This window comes from Schistocerca americana, chromosome 8 (assembly GCF_021461395.2).
Source record: "Schistocerca americana isolate TAMUIC-IGC-003095 chromosome 8, iqSchAmer2.1, whole genome shotgun sequence".
NCBI classification, from domain to species: Eukaryota; Metazoa; Arthropoda; class Insecta; order Orthoptera; family Acrididae; genus Schistocerca; species Schistocerca americana.
In genome coordinates this window covers 491,227,656-491,241,903 of record NC_060126.1, presented here as the reverse complement: position 1 = coordinate 491,241,903, position 14,248 = coordinate 491,227,656, and the positions used below count along the sequence as shown (strand labels likewise).

Below are 14,248 nucleotides of genomic sequence, written 5' to 3'. Positions count from 1 at the left end.
CTCTATCAAAATCTTTCATTTGCTGACTATGTCTATCAGTAGTTAATGCCTTCAGTAGTTAGAATCTTTTATTTAGCTAACGGTATTGGAGCTCGCTGTATTGCAGTAGTTCGAGTAACGAAGATTTTTGTGAGGTAAGTGATTCATGAAAGATACAGGTTATTGTTAGTCAGGGCCATTCTTTTGTAGGGATTGTTGAAAGTCAGATTGCTCTGCGCTAAAAATATTGTGTGTCAGTTTAATGCTGATTAGAATAAGTAAAGTGAAAAATGTCTGAGTACGTTCAGTTCTGCTCATCTGTTTGAAAATTAAATGACGTAAGGGGTTTACCAGCACAATCATTCATAAATTTTTCGAAGGGGACGTTTCAATGAGACTTTCGCTACATTCATGAAATCACAAAGATTACATAAAAATATGGACCAAAACACGTAGGCATGCCGAGGACAACCAATGCAAAGAAGTCTAATCGACATAATAATGCGGCAGTCTGAACGATACTCCACCTTATCCAAACGTTATAAGGTGTGTCCCCCCATCATTTTTGTTAACAATGCTGCACTGCGTAGTAGAATTCTAATCAAAAGACGGTAAGGCGGAAATGTATCTTTCCTAATATACAGGTTTTCTGTTAAGAACAGCACTCTACTATGTACACAATTTTTGTTAAAATTATTCGCAGAGAAACAATGTATATGGAAAAAACAATTTATTCGTGGTCTAAATGTCCTGTACCCTCAGACTTCAAGAAGAATATAATAATTCCAATCCCAAAGAAAGCAGGTGTTGACAGATATGAAAATTACCGAACTATCAGTTTAATAAGTCACAGCTACAAAATACTAACGCGAATTCTTTACAGACGAATGGAAAAATTGGTAGAAGCCGACCTAGGGGAGGATCAGTTTGAATTCCGCAGAAATGTTGGAACACGTGAGGCAATACTGACCCTACGACGTATCTTAGAAAATACATTAAGGAAAGGCAAACCTACGATGGCAGTTATAAGAATCGAGGGGCATGAAAAGGAAGAAGTGGTTGGGAAGGGAGTGAGACAGGGTTGTAGCCTGTCCCCAATGTTATTCAATCTGTATATTGAGCAAGCAGTAAAGCAAACAAAAGAAAAATTCGGAGTAGGTATTAAAATCCATGGAGAAGAAATAAAAACTTTGAGGTTCGCCGATGACATTGTAATTCTGTCAGAGACAGCAAAGGACTTCGATGAGCAGTTGAACGGAATGGACAGTGTCTTGAAAGGAGGGTATAAGATGAACATCAACAAAAGCAAAACGAGGATAATGGAACGCTGAGGGAATTAGATAAGGAAATGAGACACTTAAGCTAGTAAAGGAGTTTTGCTATTTGGGGAGCAAAATAACTGATGATGGTCGAAGTAGAGAGGATATAAAATATAAAATGTAGACTGGCAATGGCAAGGAAAGCGTTTCTGAAGAAGAGAAATTTGTTAACATCTAGTATAGATTTAAGTGTCAGGAAGTTGTTTCTGAAAGTATTTGTATGGAGTGTAGCCATGTATGGAAGTGAAATATGGACGATAAATAGTTTGGACAAGAAAAGAATAGAAGCTTTCGAAATGTGGTGATACAGAATAATGCTGAAGATTAGATGGGTAGATCACATAACTAATAAGGAGGTATTGAACAGATTTGAGGAGAAGAGGAGTTTGTGGCACAACTTGACAAGAAGAAGGGACCGGTTGGTAGTACATGTTCTGAGGCATCAAGGGATCACAAATTTAGCATTGGGGGGCAGCGTGGAGGGTAAAAATCGTAGAGGGAGACCAAAGGATGAATACACTAAGCAGATTCAGAAGGATGTAGGTTGCAGTAAGTACTGGGAGATGAAGAAGCTTGCACAGGATAGAGTAGCATGGAGAGCTGCATCAAACCAGTCTCAGGACTGAAGACAACAACAACAAATGTCCTGTTGTCGTAGTGAAAACCAAATGCGAGAAAGAAAACGAAACCGCGAATTTTCACAGCACAGCACAGCTCAGCATTTTCTTTCTTACATTTGGTTTATCAGTAAACCTATACATTATCGCTTGAAAAATATACAGGCCGTATCCACCCGAATGTTTATTAGACCACTGCCTAAAAATGAAGTAAACTACTCATGTTGTTTACGAGATTTTTGTTATTAACATTTCCCCGTTATATATAAGTATATATATGTTTCTTATACAGTTTTGTAAAGAACCAGAATAAACAACAAAAGAAAATGTAGTCAAAACCGTATAATGTAAATTCAGTGATGTAATGTGAAATGAGGAATTTCTTATTCATTCGAACTGTGAAGACACAAACCTCTGCCGATAACTTCATAGTTATTAATAGTTTAATATTAAATTAAATATGCTATAACAGTGTTAAGAACTTCTGTAGGCCTTTTTTGTTATCTACATTACCAAAAGGCTGATCTGGAGCACAATACTAGTTGTAGGTTGATGAAACAGTATTAGGTGCAGCTATGTACTTATTATTTATTTACCAATGACGCGTTTCGCCTGATTCACGCGTATTCGTGTGGACTGAATGTTAGGTGAAGTTAGGTACATGGGATACCGAACATACAGAACGTCCCAGGAAATATTGCCCTCGTCAAAAATCTTGTTGAAGCATCCTACGTAGGTCAACGAATGCAAAACAGTATCAGGCCTACACAGATGTGTCACTACGCAAACATGACGGAGACGTAGTTGCTCAATCCGGACCATGCACATAGAACTCACTTGCAGATTGCCTATCTAACGGTTCCAAGGGCAACAAAAATTTGCTTTTCAAAATTTCGTACCATCATTCTGTGTCTACTTGTACATCTACATCTACATGGATAAAATGCAAATCACACTTCGGTGCCTGGCAGAGGGGTCACCGAACCATCTTCACCCTAATTCTCTATTATTCCACTCTCGAACAGAGCGCGGAAAAACGAACACCTATATCTTTCCACACGAGCTCTGATTTCCCTTATTTTATTATGATCGTTTCTCCCTAAGTTGGTCGGCGTCAACAGAATACTTTCTCATTCAGAGGAGGAAGTTGGTGACTGAAATTTCGTGAGGAGTTCCCGTCGCATAGAAAGAGGCCATTGTTTACATAATGTCCACCCCAAATCCTGTATCATGTCCGTGATACTATCTCCTCTATTACTCGAGAATACAAAACGTCCTGCTCTTCTTAGAACTTTCTGTGTGTACTCCATTAATCCTATCCGGTAACGATTCCACACCGTGCAGCTGTACTCCAAAATAGGACGGACAAGTGTAGGGTAGGCAGTCTCTTTAGCATCTTCTAAGTTTCCTGTCAAGAAACAAAGTCTTTGTTTCGTCTTCTCCACAATATTTTCTGTGTGTTCTTTCCAATTTAAGTTGTTCGTAACTGTAATTCCTAGGTATTTACTTGAATTTAGGACCTTTGGATTTGGTAGATTTGTCGTGTACCCGAACTTTAACGGATTCCTTTTAGCACTCATGTGGATGATCTCATAATTTTCGTTATTTAAGGTCAATTGCCAATTTTCGCACCATACAGATATCTTACCTAAATTGTTTTGCAATTGGTTTTGATCTCCTGATGACTTTACTTGACGATAATCGACAGCGTCATCTGTAAACCACCTCGGTCGGCTGCTCAGATTGTCTGCTATATCGTTGACAGTGTTGACTGGAATACTCTCTTTCAATTTCTAAAGGTGTCAGGGGTAAAATACAGGGAGCGAAAGGCTATTTACAATTTGTACAGAAACCAGAAGTCAGTTATAAGAGTCGAGGGGCATGAAAGGGAAGCAGTCTTTGGGAAGGGAGTGAGACAGGGTTGTAGCCTCTGCCCGATGTTATTCAATCTGTATATTAAGCAAGCAGTGAAGGAAACAAAAGAAAAATTCGGAGTAGGAATTAAAATCCATGGAGAAGAAATAAAAACTTTGAGGTTCGCTGATGACATTGTAATTCTGTCAGAGACAGCAAATGACTTGGAAGAGCAGTTGAACGGCATTGACAGTGTCTTGAAAGGAGGATATAAGATGAGCATCAACAAAAGCAAAACGAGGATAATAGAATGAAGTCGAATTAAGTCGGGTGATGCTGAGGGAATTAGATTAGGAAATGAGACACTTAAACTAGTAAAGGGGTTTTGCTATTTGGGGAGCAAAGTAGCTGACAATGGTTGAAGTAGAGAGGATATAAAATGTTGACTGGCAGTGGCAAGAAAAGCATTTCCGAAGAAGAGAAATTTGTTAACATCGAGTATAGACTTAAGTGTCAGGAAGTTGTTTCTGAAATTATTTGTATGGAGTATAGCCATGTATGGAAGTGAAACAGGGATGATGAATAGGCTTTCGAAATGTGGTGCTACAGAAGAATGCTGAAGATTAGATGGGTAGATCACATAACTAATGAGGAGGTATTGAATAGAATTGGGGAGAAGAGGAGCTTGTGGCACAACTTGACAAGAAGAAGGGACCGGTTGGTAGGACATGTTCTGAGGCATCAAGGGATTACAAATATAGCATTGGAGGGCAGCATGGAGGGTAAAAATCCTAGAGGGAGACCAAGAGATAAATACACTAAGCAGATTCAGAAGGATGTAGTTTGCAGTAAGTACTGGCAGATGAAGAAGCTTGCACATGATAGAGTAGCACGGAGAGCTGCATCAAACCAGTCTCAGGACTGATGACCACAACAACAACAACAACAACAACAACAACACCAACACAAGAATGCCCCGAGGGGCCAAAATTACTTTTTTCATTGTAAGTGATGGTTATGTTTCACAGAATTATTGCAGCAACATTTCCTTCTGTTCCGATTTTCCCACAGTCCATGTTTTACTACCTTACAATGCTGTGCTCCAAACTTACATACTCAGAAATCTCTTCCTCAAATTAAGGCCTATGTTTGACAAGAGCAGACTTCTCTTCGCCAGAAATGCCCTTTTTGCCAGTGCTAGTCTGCTTTTGATGTCCTCCTTACTCCGTCCGTCATTGGTTATATTGCTGCTTAGGTAGCACAGATCTTTAACTTCATCTACCATCAATGCTGATGTTAAATTTATCGCTGTTCTCATTTGTGCTACATCTCATTCCTTTCATCTTTCTTAGATTTGCTCGCGATCTGTCTTCTGTTCTCATTAGACTGTTCATTCCATTCAACAGAACATGTAACCTAGCACCACTTTCACTCTGGATATCAATGTCATCAGCCAATCGTATCGTTTACATCTCTTCACCTTGAATTTTAATTCAACTCCTGAGACTTTCTTTTATTTCCATCACTGCTTCTTCGATGCGCAGATTGAACAGGAGCGGAGAGAGACTACATCCCTGTCTTACACCCCTTTTAATCCGAGCACTTCGTCCTTGGTCGTCCACTCTCTTTATCCCCTCTTCGCTCTTGTACATATTGTATATGACCCGACTTCCCTATAGCTTACCTCTACTTTTCTCAGACTTTCGAACATCTTACACCATTTTGCATAGTCGAATGCTTTTTCCAGGTCGACAAACCCTATGAACATGTCTTGATTTTTCTTTATCTTTAGTCTTGTTTCCATTAGCAACCGCAACGTCAGAACTGTCTTTCTGGTGGCTTCACCTTTCCTAAAGTCATACCGATCGTCATCTAACACAACTCCAGTTTTCCTCTCCTTTCTTATGTATATCACTCTTGTGAGAAGCTTGGATGCATGAGCTGTTAACACGATTGTGCGATAACCCTCTCACTTTTAAGCTCTTGCACTCTTTGGAATTGTGTGGATGATATTTTTCTGAAAGTCAGATGGTATGTCGCCAGACTCATTAATTCTGCACACCAACTTCAATAGTCCTTTTTTTGTCACTTTCACCCAATGATTTTGAAATTCAGATGGAATATCAATCGCTTTGCCTTATTTGATCGTAAGTCCTCCAAAGCTCTATTAAATTCTGATTCAGTACTGGATCCCCCATCTCTTCTAAATTGACTTCCGTTTCTCCTTCTATTACATCAAACAAATATTCCCCTTCATAGAGGCCTTCAATGTACTCTTTCTACATACCCGCTCTCTCCTCTGCATTTAACAGTGTAATTTCCATTGCCCTCTTCATGTTACCACCCTTGCTTTTAATTTCACTGAAGGTTGTTCTGACTTTCCTATATGCTTAGTCAGTTTTTCAGACAATCGTTTCTTTTATGATTTCTTCACTTTTTCGTGAAGCCATTTCGTCTCATCTTATCTGCGCTTCCTATTTATTTTATTCCCTAGCGACTTGTGTTTCTGAACTACTCTGAACATTTTTAGACTTCCTTCTTTCATCGCTAAACTAAAGTATTTCTTCTGTTAATCATTACTTCTCCGCAGTTACCTTCTTTGTACCTATGTTTTCCTATCCAACTTCTGTGATTCCACTTGTTAGAGATGCCCATTCCTCTTCAACTGTACTGCCTGCCGAGCTATTCCTTATTGCTGTATCGATAGCCTTAGAGAACTTCAAACGTAGCACGTCATTCCTTAGTATATCCTTATCCCACTTGTTTGCGTATTGATTCTTCCTGATTAAATTTCTTAAACTTCTGCCTACTCTTCATCACTACTACATTCTGATCTGAGTCTACACCTTCTCCTGAGTATGCTTTACAATCCAGTATCTGATTTCGGAATCTCTGTCTGACCATGATGTAACCAGCTGTAATCTTGTCATATCATCCAGCCTTTTCCAGGTATACCTTCTCCCCTTTTGATTATTGAATAAAGTATTCGCCATTACTAGCTGAAATTAATTACAGAACTGAATTAGTCTTTCACCTCTCTCATTCCTTGTCCCAAGCCCAGATTCTCCTGTAACCTTTTCTTCTACTCCTTCCCCCACAACCGCATTCCAATCCCCCATGACCATTAGATTTGCATTTCCTTTTAAGTATCCTCATATACTTTTCCTATTTCTTCATTTTCAGCTTGCGATGTCTGCATGTATAATTGAACAATCGTCGTCGGCGTTGGTTTGCTGTCGATACTGATAAGAACAACCCTATCACGGAACTGTTCAGAGTAACACACTCTCTGCCCTACCTTCCTATTCGTAACGAACCCTACTCCCGTTATACCATTTTCTGCTGCCGCTAGCATTACCCTACACTTATGTGACCAGAAATCCCTGTCTTCTTTCCGTTTCATTTCACTCACCGCTACACTATCTAGACTGAGTCTTTGCGTCTCCGTTTCCAGATTTTCTAGCTTCTGATAATCCACGCCCCGACTCGTAGAACGTTATCCTTTCGTCGGTTATTCAGTCTTTTTCTCATGGTCACCTCCACTTTGGCAGTCCCCTCCCGGAGAACCGAATAGGGGACTGACTATTCCGGAATCTTTAGCGAACGGAGAGATCATCATGACACTTTCTCAATTACAGACTGAAATTTGCACCGGTTTCTGCTGTTTGGAACAAATTCATAAAAAACAGCACTTACCATCAAATTGAAAGAAAAGTCAACCTCCATAGTAGAAATACAAAGCAGAGCAAGACGCGAAATTCCACATGATCTGAAGGCTTCTCAGGTCGGTCTGTATTCAACAAAAACCGATCAAACATGATGATATTTCATTTAGAGACTTTTATGAAAAGAAAGAACAAATGTGCTACTGATGAGTTCTCGTCATTCTAGTTCTACTATAAATTTAAATGAGAAGAAACTCCAGAAACTGAAGTGAGTACAACACGACAAAGTTTTGAGTTGACATGGTAGACAAAATGGTTAGACAGTATTCAGTCAAGGCCTCCTCATGAATATGGCCAGTACACTCCTAAAAGATTCTTGGCCTAGTAGGATTAAATGCATATCTAGTATTCTGGGCTGTTACTGGGAAGAATATCAAAAGAAGACATTTTATTCAACCACTTGCAGAGGAACTATGCACTAAGTATGTGGAGAGTCACTCACTTCTTTAGCCCACGGACAATTATGAAAAGAACTGAAATGAAAATTAAGACGAAACAGCAAATCGAGTTCTTAAATTCTGCAAGTGTCATAAAACGACTTCCAAGTGAACTGTTCGTGAGAAAATGGTTTGTGGTTAAACTTTTTCTCGCTGATACCCCTCAAAAAGGATGAAAGGGAAACAGTCCGTTGCTTTCGATATTTTTGCTGTTCATGCAGACAAACTCCAGCATCATGCATGACGTTTTAATTTTTTAGTACCTTACTATCGACTCTATACGCACCACAGTTGCAGACAGTACCCACGTATATCACTGAATGTACCTGCAAAATCATATATGTACGACACATATTTCGGGAGGTGGGACATTTAATAAATGGGGTATGATTCTTTAAAGAATCGGGAGTGACTGTTAATTGGTTTCCCTCAAAGCCATCCTAACCAGAAATACTTTTCTGAGCAGGTATCCTTTTCGTACGAAATACTCGAACTCCTATCTACATGTGAGTTTCTTTACAGATTGTTATAAATACATAGCAGATGTAGATGCCGCTAATATTAAATAACGTAAGAAAAGTAGCAACATAAGACAACTGGAAAACTAAAGCTGCGGCGAGTTAATATGATTTCAGTACATAAGATTAACAAATTTTATGCCATTCAGCAATATCACAATCGTAAATTTGTTTCACCTAGCATACTGAAATCAAGTTACATACTTACCAACGGGGATTTCGTATTTGCAAGCCTTTGGGAAACAGAAGCTAGGCTTGTTATTAGCGCCACATATACAAGTGTTGCAGCCACTCAGGAATGTAGTTCCCAGCTTACAGAATTCCTCTGTGCCTCTTCCTATAAAGAGAGAAAATCATAGGTGTTTAACTAGTATCATACCTTAGCGTATAGAGGTGTTTTGGTCTTGGTTAAATTTTTATATATTGGTATCGCACTTTCAAGCATTGTAGCACAACAAACCGACAAGAAAAGAACGTGTCTTGGATAGATCTTTAATGCACTGTAGCAATGAAATTGTGTATTTGCGGAATAAGCAAGTATAAATACGAAATCCAGCAGATGCGGCACGATAGCTTCGGAAACTGTGAAATCGAGATTGCGCTATACGGTGTGTTTTTGTTACGCAATCTGAGCACGGGACACGTGATCTAGTTAGCCAATTACTGCGAGCATAGCAGACGTGATCTGTTCAGCCAACGACAACGTGACGTTTCGTCGGGCGTACACACAAATAAAAATACATGCCGTACAGAAATAAGAAGAGCTGTGCCATCATATACGATTTTGATTCTGCTTTCCTTTTCGTCCGAGATGTTGTTCGACTGAGATGTAAGACCTCTTAAACTGACACGAATGAAGCAATGACATTGCTCCTCTTGTTTGAGAGAAATTTATGGCTGTTTTAATGTGAATATTTCGTAGTTTCCATATCGCGATTTCCGAGGGTTTGGACGAAACAACAGAACTTAAACCTAGAACATTAAAGCGGAGGACATTGCGACACTGTTGCTAAGTAATCATAAATTTTACTACTCCACATTTTATGCAAAGGAAGTCGTAATTTATAGTTTAGGCACTAGTTAATTACGGTTGTGAGGTTTCCAATGGTACTTCACATAGAAAATAACTACAAAATGTACCGTTTTACACACTATACTGACAATTGTACTGCTCATACTGTTAAGAGCGAACCACGAATGGCTACCAATTGCAATCGTTAATTCTAGGAAGGTTTAGTGATTTAGGGTTAAATTGCTCGGAATGAAGCACTGAGTTTTATATGCTTTGTTGATACAAATACTTCGCTGTTATTCTACGAATAGGTCGCGATATCCAGAAGCGTGGTTTAGCTGTTTTCGGCTGAATCTTCTAAATATCTCACAATTTCTTATGGAGTTTCTAGGCTGGGACATAAGAGCACAGCTTGAATTGGCATAAAAAAATCGGGCTGTGGCGACAGACCGATCTGTAGCGTAGCCAGAGATCTAGGTTAGTTTGGAATGCAACAGTTTGGTTGTCAGTTGGCGAAGCGAAATTTGGAGAAGGAAAACACAACGAAGGTCTAAAAATGCCTCCTTTAGCCAATTTAATTTCGGACCAAGGAAGTGTTGTTCAGAACAGTAAAGAAAAGATTCCCCCTGGGATGACGATCGTTAGTGACTGCTTCAGTTCGTACAACACTCACGGAGCTGAAGATTTTCTGAACCTTAAAGTAAACATAGTCTGTACTTCGTAGATGCGAAAGATCGTGGCGTTCACAGACATAACATGGACAGAATATGGCGTGGCGTCAGAGCTGCCATCCCACGATATGGCAGAAAGACAAAATATTTCGTGGGTTACCTAGTTGACTATATATATGTCGTCGAGCACATAGCCAGAAAGAAATATTACTTCACCTTTTTGTTGAAACTGGCAAACCTCACCCACACAATCGAATTGTAATGCAATAATTCTTTCGAAAAGTGTTGCAAGCACGACTAACGACTATTATGTGCCCTTCGGGGAAACCAGAGCTTTCAATTTCCTCAACTTTACTAGTACGTTACAGTGTCGCTTTGTTTGGTAGTGTACATTTTGTACATTACATTCAAATATCTACTTTATTCGTGTTTCGTCGTACATTTCGTTGTACATTGAAAACGTGATCATACGGTTGGATGATTACATAACGTGTAATGTGCTCTCATTCTGTGTTCTGATTGGGTGAGGAGATCACGTGTCCTGTGCCCAGGTTGTGTAACAAAAGCACATTTTAAACTGCAATCTCGATTTCACAGTTTCCGAAAGTACGGTGCCGTATTTGGTGGACTTCGTATGTATACCTGTTTATTCCGCGAATATGTAGTTTCCATGCTACAGCGCATTGTAGATCTATCCAAGAGATCGTCTTTTTTCTCGGTTTGTTGTGCTACAGTGCCTGAAAGTGCGATACCGATAAATAAAATTTCTACCTCTGAAGGCATCCAACACGAGAAGTTGTGATACGTAATAAACCATGGCACCTGTCAGTGATAGAGAATTATTTACTTTTCGGAGTAAACTCTTCCTGACATAACAGTATAAACTAATTAAGGAAAATAACCGTAGAGTCAATCACCTTTCACATAAAAGAATATCAAAGTTCGTAAAACATTATTTCTATAGTTTTCAGTGGGATAGTGCCTGTAGCTGCGATGAATTTTTTTGAATGGTTTCATGCTGCCATTCTCTTAATTTCATGTACGATTGTACAATTTTAGCCTTAGGCCAGTTTCAAGTAACTAAAACGGAAGCATTATACACTGGGTACGTTAGTGACACGTGTGATTTTGACATAGGAACAAGTCATATCTGCAGATGAAACAGGTGCATTATAACTTACTTTATAGATGATTCCATGTGCGTCCTTGCTCCTATGACAGCATGTAATGGTCATAAAATAACTTAGAGAGGTTTTTCGATATTTCAGGAGCACGTTACTTTCGATCAGTTGTTGGAAATTTCTCATATATGAGGTCGATGTTTTAACGTGCTTAACCTTACAAAGCTTATAATTATTTTAAAGAAGTTTGTCTATTACGCTACATATACCTTTGTTCTCAGTTATATTTAATTTGTTCATTGTTGGTGAAAATATGACTGTATGTAATTTCTTTAAAGTAACTTGTAAATATTTGTTCTGTTATTGTGGGAGCACGTTATTTTAGAATAGTTGTTACAAAGATCTTACGTATAAAATCGACCACAGTATTCTAATGAAACAGCACTGACAACTATGAGAATCAAGTAAAAACTGATTCATGGTTGAGTCATCTTTCGCTTCACAGTCGTGTTTATTAATGAGTATAGCGATAATTTTACGTTCTATGGCGGTGTAATGCTTCGGGTAAAAAGTTTTGTAGGAATTTTCCATTTCTCAGGACTTTTTGCTCATTTTACATTTCTGTCTGGCTGGTTTCCTAGATGGATATAAATTTCAATTTCCTCCATTGCGTCCATGAGTTTTCCTCTGTGAAACTTACGTAATATTGTGATTCATCTATAGTAGGTATTTTGTGGTTGGTGTCTGTTAATTGTGCAGCAAAGGTGGACGGGTTGCTGCCTCTTATTGTCGTGTATTCCTTAAAATAGAGTAGAGTAAACTACGGAAGTTATATGACAGAAAATGGGAAATTAAAATGCTTGCCTCATGCAATGGCATCACTCATTGTAGACTATGAAAAATATTCTTACTTAAAAAGTAAAGCTCACTAAATCTCGCAGTTAACGCAGTGTCAGCCGAGTAAGTGTGACTTGGACCTCGATGACATTTTGTTCCCCAAATCAGGATAATCGTTTACAGTACAGAATAAAAGTAAGATATTCAGACAGTACAGAACCGAATGTTTGCATATGTGTATTTAAAAAATTATAAACAGTTCACGGTGAAACAGAGAATAATTTGAAGAAAACTTAGCAATATTTCACAGCAAATCGGGGCTGTCAAAAGGAGAGTGAGCAATATTATGAGTAGTGCGCAGCAAGCACTACATAAGAGTCTACATAAAATTGAATCCATATCTATGTCTACTTACATACTCGACAAGACACCGTACAATGCCTGGCGAAGAGTACCCTGTACCACTGCTAGTCATTTCCTTCCCTGTTTCGCTCGCAAATAGAGCGAGGGAAAAACGACTATCTATATGCCTCCGTATGAGTCCTAATTTCTTGAATCTTATCTTCGTGGTCCTTACGCGAAATATAAGCTGGCGACAGCAGAATCCTTCTGCAATTAACTTCAAATGCCGGTACTCAATTTTCTCAATAACATTTCACGAAAAGGACGTGGCATCTCCGCCTGGGATGCCCATTTGTGTTCCCGAAGCATCTCCGTAACATTTGTGTGTTCTTCGAACGTACCGATGACAAATCTAGCAGCCCACCTCTCAGTCGCTTCGATGTATTCCTTTAACCCTTTCGTGGACAAAATTATTGAGCAGTTTTTTTTAATGAATGGAGATCAGATAGTAGTTAACAGATAGGTATATTTATCATACAGAATATCAAATTTGCTCCAACTGTGAAAGTGAGGTCACACAAAAAGATGAGAAGTATTCTTTCCACTGCCCTTCCTTGGAGTTAAATAACAAAACCAACTTTTTCAATATATGTCATATTTATTTGATATATTTACTTCTCTTGTTACAATGATTGTTCACAATTACTTGCCATCAAATTTTCTGACACATGGGCCTATGCAAAGTGGTATTTGACAATATGTACAAACACAGAAACAGTAAAAAAATGAAGAGGTACTGAGAAGAGTGGGAGTGAAAAGGCAGTTACTAGACGTAATAAAGAGAAGAAAAAGAAATTGGATTGGGCATATATTAAGAAAGAATGACGGACTGATAAAAACAGTTTTAGAAGGTTATGTAGAAGGGAAAAGGAAGCGAGGAAGGAAGAGATTCCAGATACTGGATGACATGATGGACGGTACAACATACAGCAGCCTTAAGAAGGAAGCAATGGATCGCAGAAAATGGAGAGGCAAAGGACCTGCTAATATAGCAGATAACTGATGATGATGACAAACACAGCGAGTGCTCTTTTACGCAGCTTTAGTACTACAATGACGCCACGTCCAGTAGGTTTCTCTTAAAATGGGTTGATGCTCCCCTACAGTCAGATGACGAAAATCTTCAGGTACTTTACCCCTTTTTGCCAGAAAGACAGGTTTTTGTCCACACCTTTTTTGGGATGAGAAGCCAGCGATCAATTCTCTTGCTAGATGGATCCTGTATGTGAGCTGATCGTGCTGTCCACTTTCTCTTTTACTTATTTTCCACAGGACAGAACTGTTCACTGCAACAACATCCACCAGGAAATAAAATATTCTGTTCCACCATTTTACAGAACGTCTGCCAATGGCATACCTTTCTCGTAATTGATCAAACTTATCGACACCACCCATTATTTTGTTGTATTCTGCCACAACTTCAGGACAAGAAATCTCTGTACTAGTACCATCCTTGTTTTTCCTTTTCACTGTGGCTATTTCTCATGGGTCATGAATTGAGGACAGGAAAGTGACTGGATGGTTATCCATCCATTTTACTGCACAAATGGCTCCTTTTGTTTCAAACAGGAATTCTCCTCGTTCCAAATTTACGTGCTCCTTCATAAATGTGGGTAAATCAAAAGTATTTACCTTATACTATAGCTTTGAGGAAAGAATCACAAAATGTCACGCAAACAGCACTGAAAGGCTCCTCTACATAGCAAAACTCAGCTATACAGTGCCTCTGCGCAAAGGTACAGCAAAAACGGTGGGA

General features: G+C 38.9%; 1 protein-coding gene across 1 annotated transcript in view; it reads right to left on the bottom strand.

Moving 5' to 3' along the window:
- Window positions 1–14,248, bottom strand: part of LOC124545935 (pacifastin-like protease inhibitor cvp4) — a 166,803-nt gene that overhangs the window by 130,734 nt on the left and 21,821 nt on the right. Inside the window, exon 2 of the mRNA XM_047124896.1 lies at window positions 8,658–8,786. Coding sequence (XP_046980852.1) covers window positions 8,658–8,786 — 129 coding nt within the window. The remainder of the gene's footprint in view (window positions 1–8,657; window positions 8,787–14,248) is intronic.